The 17,972-nt window shown below is 42.9% G+C and overlaps 1 protein-coding gene across 1 annotated transcript in view; it reads right to left on the reverse strand.

The window, feature by feature from the left end:
- The window catches only part of CHUK (component of inhibitor of nuclear factor kappa B kinase complex), a 31,868-nt gene that overhangs the window by 8,277 nt on the left and 5,619 nt on the right, over positions 1-17,972 (reverse strand). Inside the window, exons 6-18 of the mRNA XM_080598614.1 lie at positions 17,641-17,710; positions 15,139-15,227; positions 14,381-14,470; positions 14,086-14,210; positions 13,005-13,112; positions 9,927-10,062; positions 8,753-8,947; positions 8,331-8,433; positions 7,146-7,269; positions 5,749-5,900; positions 4,574-4,635; positions 1,490-1,599; positions 356-405 (exon numbers count right to left, since the gene is read on the reverse strand). Of these exons, the coding sequence (XP_080454740.1) occupies positions 356-405; positions 1,490-1,599; positions 4,574-4,635; positions 5,749-5,900; positions 7,146-7,269; positions 8,331-8,433; positions 8,753-8,947; positions 9,927-10,062; positions 13,005-13,112; positions 14,086-14,210; positions 14,381-14,470; positions 15,139-15,227; positions 17,641-17,710 (1,414 nt within the window). The remainder of the gene's footprint in view (positions 1-355; positions 406-1,489; positions 1,600-4,573; positions 4,636-5,748; positions 5,901-7,145; positions 7,270-8,330; positions 8,434-8,752; positions 8,948-9,926; positions 10,063-13,004; positions 13,113-14,085; positions 14,211-14,380; positions 14,471-15,138; positions 15,228-17,640; positions 17,711-17,972) is intronic.

Consider the following 17,972-nt stretch of genomic DNA (forward strand, 5'->3'; position numbering starts at 1 on the left):
GACAGAGTTCTTCCTGAATCTGGTTGGAATAAAGGACTACCCTGTAATTGGGACAGGAGAAAAGAAATGCCTGGAGGCAGACAGACTTCTTCAAGGCTGATGCTCCAAGTCTGAAAACTGTAGGACAAACTCATGTCTGAGGAACAGTGCTACAGGAATTTGGGAGAGCTCTAGGCTGAGCAAGAAGAAGAAATCAGCTTGAGGTATGCTCTTGAGTCTGGTTAATTTTAATACAATAATTTGCCTTCTCCTAAACAGTATTTTCAGGGTTGCAGGATTTGAGTTCAGAAAAATTAGCAAAAATTAGTGGTCAGGTACAAATGCAGAACAGTCTTTGAACAATCTCCTTCCATACCTGGTGGTCTTGTTTTTAATTGCTTGTACAGGTCTATGGCTCTCTGTTCCCTTCGAAAAGAAGAAAATTATTCGTACATATATCAACAAAGAGATGACTCAAGAAAAAAAAACACAACACAACAACATTATAATTAAGTTATGCCTTGCTGAACCTCATACACTGGAGATGCCACCTTCTTCTGTTGCAAGTGCACAAGTATGGTATTTGGGATACAGTAACAGTCTTCCTGTGATGGAAGTCAAGACTTCCCTAAAAGCAGTCTCTCTTTTCCTGTGATTATATGCATTTTCTTCTCAGACAACCACTAACTGGAGGTTATTTTCAGTGTCAAATTTTCATGTGGCTCAGATGTGCAATCATTCTGTGATATCTTTAATTGTGAAACTTAATTTTCAACTATAGGTATTTCTGCACAACTGCCTGAAAAATTCTTGTTCCTGTTCTGCTTACTTTGCCTGGTCAATTTTACAGTGAAATTCTGCAAACAGAAAGACAGCCACATCAAAAACAATAGGACAATAGTGTTTTTCTTCTTCCCATTAAGTCTATGTTCTTTTACAGTGAACTCCTAATTTTCTCACGAATCACTGTAAATTCACTCTTCCCCAATTCCAAAAAAAATCCTCTGCATTTTTAATTTGAGACCAAGATATGAATATCTTAGGCCCATCCTATTCTTAGATGAAGGTCTCGTAGTCAATGACGGAAAAGCATCCTGTTCTCTCCAGCTGTGTTCTCCATGTTTCCCCAAGTCTAGTTATTGTGTGGGTGCAATTAAGTTAGACAAGCTAGGTAAGCTTGCTCCTGTGACTGAATGCTAATCTTTCTTGGACATCTAGCTTTCTGACAGATCAGTGTCAATCTGCCTTACTATGTTGCTAACTGATCAGTTGATCTTCAAGAGGAAGGAGGAGCATACGCCACAGAAAGTGGGACTTTACCTCTTACCAGCAGAATGATCTTAAACTGATTGCAACGCTACTCTGTATACTCAGATTGGAAAAAAATTGAGGAGTACATTTCTAAAGAGCTGACAGAACAGCCATTACAAAAGACAAAAAAATATTGCTCAAACACCAAAGTCCACAAAATCCATTCATGTACAACAAAAACAGCAAGCAAAGGACTTACAGACTCTCCATGACTTCTCCTTGGCGTCTTGCATACGGACTCTTCTGAAGCTCCACAATCTCTGTGTGCAGAGCCATGATCTGTTCATCTAGATGTCCGATATCTTCGGCCTAATGGGGAAACGTAGCTGCAAATCAAACTGAAGGAGATATAAATTCCCAGAATATACATTTGGGTAGTGGGCAGACTTCAGGAGACAAAGACTCTTCAACATGGCTGCTGCTGTAATAACTGAGGTCACTATTAGTACCTTCTCAGTGATTGTATCACCTACATTCACATCTCTGACAATCACACTGGACGAGAAAAAAACTTCTATATAAATCACAGTGCTTTAAGATGCACACTTCACACACACTCTGGCTCTACAAATGCTCCAGCAATGGAGAATTTTTCCCCTGCTCTTACAGAATGAACAAAGGATGTTCTCACATTTATTTTACACCTCCATATGCCGGGGGCGTAAAATAAATCTGTATTTTGGTCTGACATATTTCTAGTATTTCACACCTTCCTCAGAGCAAGGTACCAACCTCATACCAAGCCTCCCACATGGCTTAGATGAAGCAACCATCAACAAACTTCTTGAGCATGAGGACTAGCCAAGTGGTGCCTGACATGCACCAGAGATCTCCGGTAGCATGGTAGAGAAGACACAGGCTAACAGCTTTGTACCATGGACTGGGCACTGATCACACAATACAACTGGGTGGCGAAGAAACTGCCTTCCTGAGAAGGTATTTTGGGATATTTCAGCTTTTTCCTTCTGACTTGGGGCTGTAGGATCTGCAGGAGGAGTATTTTCTAGAACATACTTGGTGCTGAAGCTGCAGAAGTACTTGGCGTGAGGCTGTATAAGAGGGATGTGACCCCTTGACCAGAAAAGGACATCTTGAAAGTAAAGAACAAACCAAGAAGAGGAAAAGTCACACATGGTCAAAAGAGAATCAGATTGTGAGAAAAATGTGAAGTAAACCCTGTTGTCAGAGTCTCTATCTGGAGCACCGTGGCTCACTACACAGACTAACTGTGTCTCACAGAAGTTAAGGTGCCCTCTAGATAGTCTAAGATACCACTGTATATTACATGGTAAAATATTTTCCATTCCTGATAAATGTTATGTGGTGCAGCTACTTATTGGACTACACAGCTTGAAGACAGAACATAATTCTGATACTCTGCAAAGCAAACAAATGTTGATGCTCTTGGTTTTCTGGAAACAGCCATCAACAGCTTTGAATTATTCTGCTAGAAGCAGCTTCCGTTCTATCTTTTTTGCTTTCTAAACGGAACTGTATTGGGTTTACGTTACAAGGTTTTGGTAGCACGGGGCTGTAGGAGTGGCCTCTGTGCAAAGAGACCAGGAGCTGCCCCCATCCTGGACAGAGCCAGTTCCAGCTGGCTTCAAAAGGTACCCACTGCTGGGCAAAGCAGATGCTATCAGTGGTGCTGTCATAACCTATTTAAGGAAGGGCAAAAAACACTGTGCAACAGCAGTGAGAGAGGAGTGAGAAAAGCATGAGAGAAGCAACCCTGCAGACACCAAGACCAGTGAAGGAGGGAAGGAAGTGCTCCAGGCACCAAAGCAGATGTTTCCCCTGCAGCCCGTGGAGGACCATGTCAGAGCAGACATCCATGCTGCAGCCCGTGGAGAGTCCCCAAAGGAACAGGTGGGTATGCCCTGAAGGAAGCTGCAGCTTCCATTAGAAAAGAAGAAACAACAGCCTTTGACAATAAACTTTTACACTTATCCTACTTCCGAACCTAATTTTCATAGCTAGAAGTTTACTCTTTCCCTATTAACATCTGGACAGAACTGTAAGCAGAATTAGTGCAACTCCTCACTGCTTTCAGTGGAAGTAGAATTAAAATGCTCATTCCTCAAAAATGGAGATCAGAATTCTAAGTAGTAGATACATTTCAACTAAACCTTCTTGTAGGACTCTCTAAGAAACACAAAGCCATTATGTCAGCTCAACTGTCCACAAATGAAGACATCCATTATCCATTAGGACAACTCTGAGTAAGAACTAGCTCTAGTTCCACTCTGAATTTCTTAAGAACGCATCTGTGCTGGTGTGGCCTCACCTCAAGTACTGTGTGCAGTTCTGGGCACCACAGTACAAAAAGGATGTAGAACTGTTGGAGAGTGTCCAGAGAAGAGCTACAAAGATGGTGAAGGGCCTAGAGGAGAAGACGTATGAGGAGCAGCTGAGGTCACTTGGCTTGTTCAGCCTGGAAAAGAGGAGGCTGAGGGGAGACCTCATCACGGCCTACAGCTTCCTCACAAGGGGGAGTGGAGGGGAAGGTGCTGATCTATTCTCCTTAGTCACCAGTGATAGGACCCGCGGGAATGGTGTCAAGCTGAGGCAGGGGAGGTTTAGGCTAGACATCAGGAAGAGGTTCTTCACCGAGAGGGTGGCCACACACTGGAACAGGCTCCCCAGGGAAGTAGTCACTGCACCAAGCCTGTCTGAATTTAAGAAGAGATTGGACTGTGCTCTTAGTCACATGGTCTAAACTTTTGGGTAGACCTGTGTGGTGCCAGGAGTTGGACTCGATGATCCTTATGGGTCCCTTCCAATTCAGGATATTCTATGATTCTATGATTTAATTTCTTTTACCAAAACCTAATTTGCATATTTACTCGCAAAATCCAAACAAATGTATGTCTGTACTCCTAAATGAAGTAGTGCAATTTTGAAACCACGGTTTAGTAAGGGATTGCTACTATTTTCAGCTTCAGCAATGCAAACTTTTGTGTGTAACAAAACCAACAAAGACTCTTGGCTATAGCAATGCTATTCTCTGCAATAAATAACACATCTCTGTAGTCTCCTCTCCTATAGAGACAACTGAGTCTGGTGAAATTTGCATTTGTTTTGTTCAAACCAATAAATCCAAACAACCTTGTGACTGAGGACTGTTTCTTTTTAATGCTCCTTCCTGTAGCTATGATTTTCTCATTCTCACAGCATAAAGTGTATCAAATAGACTGAAGGGACAAAGCAACAGACGACAGTTAAAGTTCCTGTCACATCCTCCTTCACAGAGAGATAATAAAGCCTCTTTAATATCCCCTACCTGGGCACACTGAGAAGCCTTCTCTTCCATCTCCTTCCATGCTTTGAGCATCTTTTCTGAAGCTTAAGAGAAGAGATTTGTTAACTTATAAAAAGCTGTAGATAACAGAAATAAAGCGTGACCTGAACTTTGTATCTATCAGTTGAATTTGAACACAAACAGCGTAAGGCCAAATCTCCAAGCAGGAGGCATAAAACCAGAGATCAGAGAGAGCCAGCAAAGTCACAATGTAACAGAAACTCAGAGCTGACCTTAACTTGAAGCAAACTGTTTGTTAGGATTTCACTGTTTGCAATCACTGGTCTAAAATGGCTTTAAGTCTTTAAACACCATTATTAAGCTCAACAACTGTCACATTTGATTAAACACAGACTGTACAAAAACAGTTCACTGAGTACTTCTATTTTCCATCATCATCCTTCTGCCCAGTTATAATTTTTGACTCAAGTTTCATTTTCTAGCCATATGTCCAAACTGTGCATAAATTGCTACTGTCCCCTGAACAATATTTGTAAGATCCAAACATTTCTACAACATTAAAACTGCAGTTAGGGCTTTTTTTTTTACCTAATCTCTCAACCTGACTTGTGCTACCTCCTGATATCAATCACCACAAGATCGCTCTTTCAGTGCTGTTCAAAACAGTGTTACAATTACCATGTTGGTTTCTTTTGCCACAGATGGTTAGTAGCCCTCCTACTGCACATCAAGTGCAGCAACTCTGCCCTTCACTTTATGCCCACTGACCATTCCAAACCAGTAAGGCTTTGAAAAAAATAAACAGCAAACACTTACAACATGAGTATTTGGCAGAATGGGCAGTGTTATATATCTTAAATGATAAAAAAGTGACATCATTCACATGGAGCCATATGCACTACAGAAGCCCAATGTTCCTTTATTTTCTTGGCTTGGTATGATTAGTTGGGAACAATCTACTTGTTTCACTGTGCCTGAAGGTATGCAGACATCTTTTACTTATTATCTTCCTGCCTTTGCTTGTGCCAAACTCTTCCATTTTCTCCCAGAAAAAACATAAAGATGCTGAGGAACAGAACGGCAGCTCCTGCATTCATTTTCTTTTAAGCTAGTTCCTACCCACAGTCCTTCACAGTCAACTTGATCCTTTACAGGATCAGAAAAGAAACTCAGGCGAGTATTACACAAATACGTACATATGCCATAAGCCATCTGGTCACTGTATCTCTCCAGGTCAAGGCGAATGCTCTGATGAAAGAATTCCAGCTTTGCTTTCAGTTGCTGAGATGCTGATACCATATTGTTTTTCATTTTGATTAGGTTGGCATTATACCGAAGGAGACTCAGCCTAACAAATGAAACAAGAACAGCACATGTTAGTTGAAAAGTGTAGGTGGACTTATGTAGCCAGAGCCCAAAGAAGCTGTCACATCACCTGAAGGAAAGACACCGTTAGCAAAAAATTGCCTAAGATCTTTGGAACAGGGAGTCTCGGTGGGGCCACAGACTCACATCCACAGAAGCTGCAGGTGCTCAGCAAGCAAAAGAGGAAGTACTTCCATGGTTCCTTCCTCCCTCTCCCCCCCCCCCCCCCCATTTAAACTGTCTTTGCAGCGTGGACTATTTTTAGCATATATGGGCTCCTGTAGCACATGTGGCTCCATGTGAATGATGTCACCTTTTTATCATTTGAGATATAGAACAGTGCCCATTCTGCCACTCAGTCATAGGATGAAACCTACAAACGTAGCAAACAGTTCCATAGATTCTGTCACCAGTTCCATGTGAAACAACTGTCCTGGGCTGTGTTGGGAGGAGCACTGCCAGCAGGCTGAAGGAGGTGATGTGATCCCTCCCTTCTGCTCAACTGTGGTGAGGTCACACCTGGAGTGCTGGGTCCAGGTTTGCTCTCCCCAGTACAGAAGAGATGTGGAGCTACTGCAGAGAGTCCAACGAAGATGATTAAGGGACTGGAGCCCTCCTCGTGAGGATGGGCTGAGAGAGCAGGGACTGTTCAGCCTGGAGCAGAGAAGGCTGACTGAGGATCAGCATGTGCAAATACCTGAAGGGAGGGTATAGACTGAGCCAGGCTCATTTCAGTGGTGCCCAGTTACAGGATAAGAGGCAATGGGCCAAAAATGAAAACACGGGAGGTTCCATCTGAACATCAGGAAACAATTTTTTACTGCGTGGATGACGGAGCACTGGCACAGGTCACCCGGAGAGGTTGGGGGTTCTCCCTCCTTGGAGATCTTTCCAAGTTGTCTGGATGTGGTCCTGGGGAAGCTGCTTGAGCAAAGGTTAGACCAGATAACCTCCAGAGGTCCCTGCCAAACTCAGCCATTCTGGAAGTCTGTGACTATATTCAAGGTTCAACTTTCTTTAATTATTATCAACATCAGGAACTATGCAGTAAAATTCATGGAGTGGAACTATTTCCAAGCCCAGATACGCTTTATAATGTAAAAGTACAGAAGAGCAGAGGGCTGTAAAATTTTTGGTAATCAGAACTCCCCTGAGATGTACATTTCCATTCAAACAGTCTCCATGCTTATATAATACTGTATCTCCTGAAGTAGGAATAACAACTTACATGGCAGCTCTCTGGCCCTGGAAAAGCCTGCTATAATCTTCTTTTAGGCCAATCACGTAGTGAACTGCTTCTGCCCATACCTTGCGCAGCTGAGGAATTGGCAGTTGGATTTTACTATCCTGTACTGAATGCAAGAAAAACATGACTGTACATAAACGAAAGAACAACTCTAGAAAAGGAGCCTAGTGCTTACACTATTCCAAATTCCTGATTTAGGTGCCTAAACTAAGAGATCAAGACACGTAAGAGCTGCTTATATGTGCTTAAGCATCACCATGTAACAAATAAGCTTTTCATGTTACAGTTCCCAAGTACTGGCCAGGCAGTAGCTCATGTTTAAACTCACAGCTAAGATTTCTTTGAGCATGTTGGTTTTTAGCACTACAAGTCATGGACTAACACCACATGAAACACGGCAGAAGGCAGAACCCATGATTGGTTTTATCCACTAACTCCGTTACCTGAAGCACTTGCTTAAGCTATCAAAGCAAATTTAGTTGCTCTCTTTAACCAATTGACACTGGTCACTGTCCTGACACGTGTTTCATCTGAAATTGCCTTCAAATCTTCTTTACATTTCCCTCCAGAATCCTGAAGTAGATACCTAAGGAAAAGATGTAGGATTCACGTGGGTTCCCCTATAGAGATGAGGAACTGTCAGTACACTGGGATATCAATGAGCGTGTTGTAAAAAGCCTTAGCCCCAAGATATACAGCAGAATAGGGCAATACAAGGGGATTCACCAGAATAAAATAGTCCAACATATAGAAAGCAAACAAACAAACACACAAAATAAACCTGAGTGGCAGTAAAAGGAGACAGGGAAATCCTGTAGAATCAGGCCAAAGAAAATTAATCTATTTAACAGTAACTGGTATGTGTCACGAGGCATTTCCTTTACATGCAGCATCCTTGCAGATGTCTCCTGTCCTTTGACACTGTTTTTTCTTTCGTAGAGGTATAGTAGGTCAGGCAATAAATGCTTTGACCTGTTAAATCTACAAAATGTGGAAATACAGCACTGTAGATGAAACTTTGTTAGGCTGCTCCAGGTTCTTAAATGGTCCTCTTTGTACTAGAGGCTGCCCTTCAAGATATACACAGAGATCTGTAAGGCAAATCTACTTCCATATTAAGTGAGAAGCAATGCTTTCAGGTCCAAGGGGTCCTCCAGCATTACTTACCAATGTAATTTACACAGTCAGACAGACTCCGAGAAGCAAAGGGTCCATCATAGACGGTTTTGCTTTTATCAAACAAATAGACCATATAGCTATCCCAGCCTCTCTGGTGAGGAAAAAGAACATGAATATGAGAAATCCTGGTTACAACATGAACTAATTATTGTTGACAGAAACTCATCTGATGCCTTAAAAAAACACATTTTGATAGATCCTACAGAAACACAGGACCATTTGCTAGCAAGTTACTTTAAATAAAGATTTAGAGTATAACCACAGGAACCTAATTTACATTACCCAATAAAGAAAATAATGCTGCATAGAGTAAACTCTCCAGTGGGAAGAGAACAAGGCAATTAATCTTTCCTAAGATTTTACATTTCCTGAGAATGTGAAAGACATTAAATGAACAGAATCATTCTTACTACGCCATCAATAACACATTGGGAAGCAGGCTTCCGGGGGTCCAGGCAAATTCCTGTTTCCAAGAGTAGTTCCTGATTACCAGTACTTATTCCAGTTTCATACTCAATCCGAGTCTGAAGGGAATGAAGGCTTTCCTCGGGATGCAAGAGAAATGAAACAATCTTGGCAGAGGTCATATTTAGGATATGTACTATCTGTAAAAAGAGTACAAGTTAATTACAAATCACTGGCTGTCAAAGACAAAGGACACAAAGGCATTGGAGGGAGTATGTAGCAATAAATGTAAGTTAGGCTAAGAGCATCATTTGAGTTTTGATAGCCACAATAATCAAGTAAAAGCCCCATAACAAAAAATTCAAAGCCTGGGCCTTTAACTTTTAATGTCAGAGAAAACTATGATCAAACCAATTAACAGCTTGCATAAGCCAAGCCGCAGCTTAATTACATCAAAAGAATAGCGACAAGCTAGAAAAAAGGCCATCTTCAGTCCTGTTGTCTCTGATGTTGGCCAACATCGCTCCTAAGAAGGGGAGTCTCACATCTTTTAATTCCTCCATGTAAAGAAAGCATTTACACACCTCTGCCTATCATTGCTTTCTCTAGTTTTACTGTATCTGGGTGGAGACTGTAGGACCCAAACCCCACCACAATATACATATTTTTTCAAGTCCCAATTATTGGCACAACATTTCTTGCTTCTGTCTCCAATTCCTCTGGAATCCTTCCAGATCAGACCAAACTGTCCTCTGGCTTCTGCACACACTTGCCTCAGCTAGTCTCACTGCAGCAAAGCTCCAATAAATTACTTGGAGGGGAACAGCCAAGTGAATATAATCTCTGCTCTACTACACGTAGTAGTACATGGGCCTGGAAATGACAGTATCAGTAACAGTGTTCAAAAGTCATTAGAAAATATTAAACCATCACTTGAGCTTGCTGAGTCCTTACTAAGATGACAGGCAGGAATATAGGGCCATTCTTCTAGAGAGATTAATATAACTGGTGATATTCTGCCTTCGAATATGTACTGGACAGGCTGCATATACACTTCCCAATACCAACAAAAACATCCCTCATGATCCACAAGTTGGATGATGCCAGGATTATAGCCTTGCTCCACTGAATGCAGTTTCTGTCCTCTGCTTCCAGTAAACCCAATAAAACTACGCTCACCTTCAAATTCAGTATGTGATCCATTACTACGAAACACTTTGGACGGCTGGTCTCAGGATCAAAACCTCCACCCCTCTGTTGTGGATCCCAGTTCAGCATCAGTTGCAACCAGTTTTCCATGGGTTCTACAATTAAACTAAACAATAACAACTTTATAAACAGAAGAGTCATGAGAAAGAGAAGGCAGATATTCTGCCACGCTAAACCCACTTAGGAAACCAAAGTCTTACAAAAGCAGTAAGGTTACGAGAACATCTCAAAGAATAGTACGCAGTGCAAAAAGCTCAAAGCACTACATAACTCTAGTTATATTTCATTCTCAATTTCAGTACTTTTCCTAGAAGTTTGCCAGTGCCAATGAGTTGTGCTGCACCTGCTGGGCACTTTTAGCACTTGTGTCTTTAGATAAGCGACAAATAACCTGAGTCTGACTTCTGACTTGGTCAGAATCCTTAATTCTTCCTTCTTAATTTGGGTTGGAGGCACTCCCAGAGGTCTCTCAGTCTGGGCATTGCTCCCAGCAGGGCCAGTGCCACAGATCCAGCAGGCTGCACAGGGCCGCGTCAGGGATATAAACATGAAGAATTCCCACTGCCTGGGCCTGTCCCATGGATGCATTACTAGCACGGGGTAACTTTTTCTTGTGTCAAATTTCACTTCCCTTTTTGAAACTTGCACTGTGGCCTTCTGTCCTCTCATTTTGCCCCCTGGTAAGAGTCTGAATCCATTGTCTCTGTAATGTCCCACTAGACAGTGGGAGACAAAAATCAGATCCCCCTTTGCCTTCTTTGTCGTTCTGAACAAGCCCAGCTTCAGGGACCTCTTTTTTAATACGCTCAGCATGCTCTGACCATCTTTGTGTCCTTTGCTGGGCTTGCTGCAGTTTTTATCCATCACAAGTACTAGAAGCCTTTGCTTTCACCGAGCAGCTAATTCAAGTACCTGTGACTAAGTTGTATTAGAAGTGTTTAAGACCTGGTTTATGAGATTTAATACCATCAAATTTTCAGGTAGATATTACTCAGTGGCCGTGTGATAATGGGCGGAAAGCAGTGACAGAGCTCACACTGCAAGGTGAACTGCTACCGTATCATTTATACCGCCACTCTCAGTGAACAGCCCAAAGTATCAAAAAAAGAGCCACTGTGGCTATAGGCTATTCACAGAATCACAGAATGGTGTGGGTTGGAAGGGAACTTAAAGCCCATCCATTTCCAAGTCCTGCCATGCACAGGGACACCTCCCACCAGCCCAGGCTTCCCAGAGCCCCATCCAACCTGGCCTTGGGCACTGCTGGGGTGGGCCATCCACAGCTTCTCTGGGCAGTCTGTGCCAGTGTCCCACCACCCTCACAGGGAAGAATTTCTTCCTAACGTCTAATCTAAACCTACGCTCTCTTAGTTTAAAGCCATTTCACCTTGTCCTATCACTACACTTCCTGACAAAGAGTCCCTCTCCAGCTTTCCTGTGGACCGCCTTTAGGTACTGGAAGGCTGCTGTATGGTCTCCCCGGAGCCTTCCTCAGGCTGAACAATCCAAACTGCCTCAGCCTGACTCTGTAGCAGAGGTGCTCCAGCCCTTTGACCATCCTTGTGGCCCCCTCTGGACTCGCTCTAATAGGTCCATGCATGTCCTTCTTGTTGTGAGGGCCCCAGAGCTGAACACAGGGCTCCAGATGGGGTCTGACGAGAGCAGAGCAGAGGGGGACATTCCCCTCCCTCGCCCTGCTGCCCACACTGCTGTTGGTGCAGCCCAGGGTACAGTTGGTTTTCTGGGCTGCACGCACACATTACTAGCTCTTGTTGAGCTTCTCATCAACCAACACTCCCAGGTCCTTCTCCTTAGAGCTGCTCTCAATCCACTGCCTGCCCAGCTTGGATTTGGGCTTGGGATTGTCCTGGCCCAGGTGCAGGACCTTACACTTGGCCTTGTTGAACCTCATGAAGTTCACAAGGGCCCACTTCTTAAGCCTGCCCAGGTCCCTCTGGATGGCATCCCTTCCCTTCCCTCCAGTGTGTCTACTGGTGTCATCAGCAAACTTGCTGAGGGTGCACTTCATCTCACTGTCCATGTCACAGACAAATACATCAAACAGCATCACTCCCAATACCAACACCTGAGGAACACCACTCGTCACTGGTCTCCACCTCGACAATGAGCCGTTGACTGCAACTCTTTGAGTGCAACCATCCAGCCAATTCCTTACCCAGCGAGTAGTCTATCCGCCCAATCCATGCCTCTCCAATTTAGAGACAAGGATATCATGGGGGACAGTGTCAAATGCTTTGCATAAGTCCAGATAGACGATGTCAGCTGCTCTTCCCCTATTCACCAATGCTGTAACCCCATGTTGTGGTTTAACCCGGCCAGCAACTAAGCACCACACAGCCATTCGCTCACCACCATTCGATGATTGATGCCCAGCCTATCCCCAAGCAGCCAGTCCCCCCACCCCGGCCAGCCCTCCCACATTAATTGTTCAGCATGCTGTCAGATGGTACGGAATACCCCTTTGGCCAGTTTGGGTCAGCTGTCCTGGGTCTGTCCCCTCCCAGCTCCTGCTGCACCCCCAGCCTGCCCGCTTGAAAAGTCCTTGGCTTAGTGTAAGCACTGATCTGCAACAATTAAAGCATCAGTGTGATATCAACATTATTCTCATCCTAAATCCCAAACACAGCACCATACCAGCTACTAGGAGGAAAGTTAACTCTATCCTAGGTGAAACCAGGACACCCCATCATAGCAGGCCACCAGATTTGTTAGGCACAATCTGCAGTTAGTGAAGTCATGTAGGCTTTCGCCAACCACCTCCTCATTTTCCATGTGCCTTAGCAGAGTTTCCAGGAGGATCTTCTCCATGATACTGCTGGGCACAGAGATAAGACTGACTGGCCTGTAGTTCCCCTAGTCTTCCTTCTTTCCCTTATTAAAAATGCGGCTTATGTTTCCCATACCCTATTACTTAACTGCAAATGGTAGCTTGCCTGAGGGCTCAAACAGTGTTTAGAAGAAAGAAGGACCCTTCTGTTTAAAAGGCGAGCCAAAAATTATCACTTGTAACCACATCGTCACGCTTACCTACAGACACTGTGAGGCTGTGGCAAATGAGTACTAAAGCGAACTTCCCCATTCATCTCTTCGAAAGCAAATATGTGCTTTGGATCCTTCTTCTTGATTTTTTCATGCCTAGAAAATAATTTGTGGATATACTAACAGTTTTACTTTTGTAAAGGGACAAGTTAAATTTGGCATCAGCCCGAAGTGCCAAATTATAGTAACTTTAGAAAATAAACTGTTCTTTCAGGGCAAAGAAGACATTTCCAAACAATCCACCTAGAACAACTACCTCCAAGAGGAAGAAATGAACCCTTGCAATTATCTCTGCCTCTGGAAGCATTTTCACATCTGCTTGCAAGGACATCTGGAGAGCATTAAACAAAAGGATCAAGAGGTAACCAATCACTGACCCCAGGGCAAGTTTTCCATATGTTGGAAAAAGTGGGACAAATACTGAATTACTAAAATAATAAAATAATGTTTGTTCTGTTGCAGAATCACCCTTTTAAATACCTGGCTTACATACAGTACTGATATTGCAAGGTAAGAAGTGGAAATACATAAATAAGCATCTCTGCCCCTTGTTGTAGCTATCAAAGAGCAAGAAGAAACTTCCACATGCAGGTTAAAGTCTTTTAGTCCTCATTTTTGTAAAGTTATTTAAAAGCACTTCCTATGTGTTTACTACAGAACACACTGTCTGGTGTGTGTTATTTATTGCTAAAACCTAAGTAACCTCACAGCCTAGGTGAACATAGGACTGTATGACTCCTCCCCATACCTGAAATTTTTCTGACACTGCTGCTGCCTCAGTGCACCATCATTTAAATGACTGGCTTATAATTTAATTTTTTTGATTCAAATTTCCCTTTTGAAGGAACTGCTATACCCAGAGGCTATCACAGGAGGTAAGCAGCACCTATGGCAGTATATATAAATGGCCAATTGAATCATCATTGATGCCATGGAAGAAACACCTGCTTCTGCAAAGCTGAACAGAGCAACAGCCTCACCATGCAACCGGCAATAAATCTGTCATTCCGGTTCACACAGTCCCCTCACTACATACAACAGACGTTGGGTCCTCTTGAGAATGTCTTACCAGGTGAATGGCTGTAGATTATGTAAGAAAGGTCGAAATCCTGCAATGCACTCAAACACCATCGTTCCAAAGCTCCAGTAATCAACAGTAACAGAGTAGGATTTATTCTCAAAGAGTTCAGGAGCCTAGAAAACAGCATAAAGAGACATTTTGAAAGCAGTGTTTTCAGGCCACAGCTGCCCTGACCTAGAGCTGGTGCCAGCCCCAGTGCCAGCTGGAGGCTGACAAGGGACCTGTGCAGGTTCTGACACATGCTTCCATTTGTATACATCACCCACCCACTCCCCCATCTTACCAAATACTGTAATGTTCCAACAAATGAAGTGCATAAACTTCCTTGGTCCAGGTCCTTCGCATAACCCAGGTCTATTATTTTGTGAACAATCTGAAAGCAGTTTAAATAGTTCATCAAACACCAAACAAAACAATCAAACAAAACCAAACCTGTTCAGTGACATCCAAAGCATGCATCTAAGAAGGGGGAAAGAGAACAGAAATTCCAGAAAAGGTCCATGGTGAAACTCTGAAACGTGACACAGTGTTAAAGCCTGCTGTTTCACCATGTAAGCTGGCCTCATTCACCTAACTCAGCTTAGACTCTATTTATAGAGCTTGGCCAGTTATAACTTGGCTGTATCTAGCTTTCTGTCTTGGCATTTGAAGTTATTTATTAAAACAGTAACAATAAAGAAAACCCCTTTTATTAAAAAATCCCCTAGGTTGTCTATTTGAACTAGTTTGATTGTACATGCAACTGTCAACCCCACAAATGTACCATTATCAAAGGCTACTATCTCATATCATTCATATTCTGTTGCATGAAAGGTTCTTGAATGGAAGCAAAAGTTGTTTGACATGGTTTTCAGAATAAGCAAAATAGGATTTGATTCTCCAAGAAGATGTGAACTTTTCACAAATTCAGAGTTGAGTTTTCAGCCCAGTTCAATGCCAGAAACTACCCGCTCTCTTTTATTTCTCTCAGGCAAAACAAAGCTGCTGACAATTTCTAGAAATGACAGCTGGAACACTGCCGACAGAGGCCACCTGACCTACCTTCCCACCTTCATCCTGTAGAACAATGTTTTCAGGCTTTAAATCTCTGTGTATAATTTTGTTTTCATGCAAATACTGGATACCAGACCCTGAAAGACACGTGTGATTTAAGAGAAAAAAAACACACTGATTAAAGACATTGTTAATAAAAATCTAATGTCTCTGATTTTAGGGTTGACAGTAGCGTATTTTCATTTAAAAGCATCACTAAGAACTTGACTTAGATTTATTAGCTTTTAGTGTATGGATACAAGACTAAACAAGCCCTGTTCCTCTGCTCTGCAAAAATGGAGCCCATTGTGGGGTTTAGATCTTGTGGTATAACCACAGGTCAAATCCCTTGCCTTAAAGGTGAGAGAAGGGAGATGAATTCTTCTCAAATTGTACAGTTACAAAATGAACCACGACATGCAGACAAGAGAAAGGTCTCTAAAACGTGCAGACTGCCTGAAACCTCTCTACATCTCCTCTGTTCTAAGACATTGATAAATTAAGACAAGATAATGAGAAGGCCTATTTATACTTTACGGACGTTATGCAAAATATTGTTGTAAGAAAGCACTGACATTCATTATGTAAATGAAACAAGTCCAGCTTTCTTTTGACCTAGAAGTACTGCCAAACAGTGGCTTACAAAGTGCCTCATAAACTTGCACTGCTCCTTGAAGCAGTGCAGTGCACATCATTGCTTCAGGGAGGGGATTGTCCAGCTGTGGTAAGACAGAAGCACAGCTGGAGCTAAGGACTCATGTCTGGGTAGCCTCTGCTTAGCACTGCATGGAGCAGCAGCCCCATCAGTAACAGCAGCACTGAACTCACTGGCTTAGGGAATCCCCTCTCCTGCTGGGGAACCGGTGTGCTCAAAGCAGCATTGCTTTTGTCACTCCCACCCTTAAAAACGTAATTCCACGGTTGCTTTAAGCTGATCTACATGGGGTCTGTCCCCAGAATGAACACAGGTTCCTGAACTCTCCTTTCCCAGACACAACTTCCATGGCAGCACAAGCGTTTATCAGGCTGTGTGATCAGCTTGATCCCGGAGCTGATCCAGCTGGAAAATGCACAAGAAAAAAATAAATCAGGTTTTAGCCAGGCTGGTTTCCAGAGCCTACTCCTCACATGGTTGTGGGTGAGGCTGGAGGGAACAGGAGCACACACCCAAGAAAAGGCAAAGGACAGGATTTTGCCTTGTGGCAAGTTGCCTTGAGGTGACTGTAAAGCCACTAGCAAAAAAAGAAACACAGCACAAATCCTGCCACACAGAAGGGGAAAAATCAGGTCTGTCCAAAGAACAATGCAGGCTGCTAAATAAAAGGTTTTCTACTAAGTATCTGCCACACGACAAATCCATAGACAAAAAAAGACTTTCAAAATCCAATTTATTTTTTCTAAGTCATGACTTTTCAGTCTTGGAGATGTCCAAGTGGAAACAAATAAACGAAAAAGATCCTGTGAAAGGCCCAAGACAGGTAGTGTATCTTCCTATCTCCATCACAGGGTACTTTAAATTTTGCTATGCAAAAGGTATTCAGACTGCTAATTGTGTTAATCCAGAAGCCTAGTACTAACCAGCCATGCCTGTAAATTCATTATGGGATTATTATAAGGGAAAAATTCAACCCATGTGCCTTATCCACAGTTCAACACTTTATCCCATCAGAGCCAAGCCCCCAGCCCTCACTGATTTATCACTCATTTACACACTTAACAGCTTTTCACTTGTGCATTTCTTTTCCATGGCATTTTCAAATGCCTTGGGAGCCACTGCAGAGACAGAAAAGCAGCTATAGCATGAATTTAATACAAAGGCAGCAAAACTCTGTCTGCATGTGGAAAAGGAATAGGGATGAAGGAAGATGAGAGTTGCATCTGATTTGGGAAATTCAGCTGCAAGTCCTCTGAGCACTGGAAGGAGAGAAGCATGCTGCTAAACGGGCTGTGAATGTGGAGAGGCCTTTGAGTTCACACACCTGATCCGCACCTCCAACACTTCTGAGTTGGACAGTTTCCTGTGATTTTTCAAGTGGTGTCATACCCACCACTTGAAATGTTGTTTTTTTTTTTTTCCACCAAACACAAGTTCCTTGTTACTAAGCGAACCCCACACAGACAAGCCACACTGCAACTTTGGCGCTTCTCAGATTGCTTCTTGCTTTTAGGCATGTACAAGTTGCTTCAGCTGACATGGAGCTTGGCATCCGCAGAGCCAGGAACTGAGCGTTCAGAACAGTAAAACTGCCACCTTAATGCTACGGTTACCCACAACTGATCAGTACACATCTTTTCCAGTCCCTTTCCACAGACACATCATTAGTGCATGTTTCTCATCTCTGTGATCAGGAGGGACAGAAACAAGGTCCTTCCTCTGGAACAAAAGCCCAATTTGGTTTTGCACCCTGATCTTGTTAGTACCCTTCTCAGGGTCAGCTGAAAAAGCAAAATGCCATTACACATAATAAAGACATAAAAACAAACAAACAAGAAAGGCAGTAGGCTACGTACCAATGTCGCTAAGCAGAGACAGTATTTGACTTTCCTTAAGTCCACAGCAGTTTTCTGGTTTGTTTAGCAGCTACAGTAAAGAAAAAGATGTTTACACTCATAATGCAACAGTTAATAGTCTAGAATGTCATCTTACATTCCCTGCCAACATGACACAGCAAACAGCATAGCTCAAACGTAACTCTAGTTGAACAGAGTGAAATAAAAGAGGGGACGGGAGGAAAGAAAACAAGTTGGACCAAACAAAAATTCACTGCACTGAGTCAGGGTTGAAAAGAGTTGGACTGCTAGAATAATAGCACAGAAGCATAAAAGCCATCGGAAGGCAAGAG

This window comes from Anser brachyrhynchus (assembly GCF_964034855.1).
Source record: "Anser brachyrhynchus genome assembly, chromosome: 6".
Lineage (NCBI taxonomy): Eukaryota > Metazoa > Chordata > Aves > Anseriformes > Anatidae > Anser > Anser brachyrhynchus.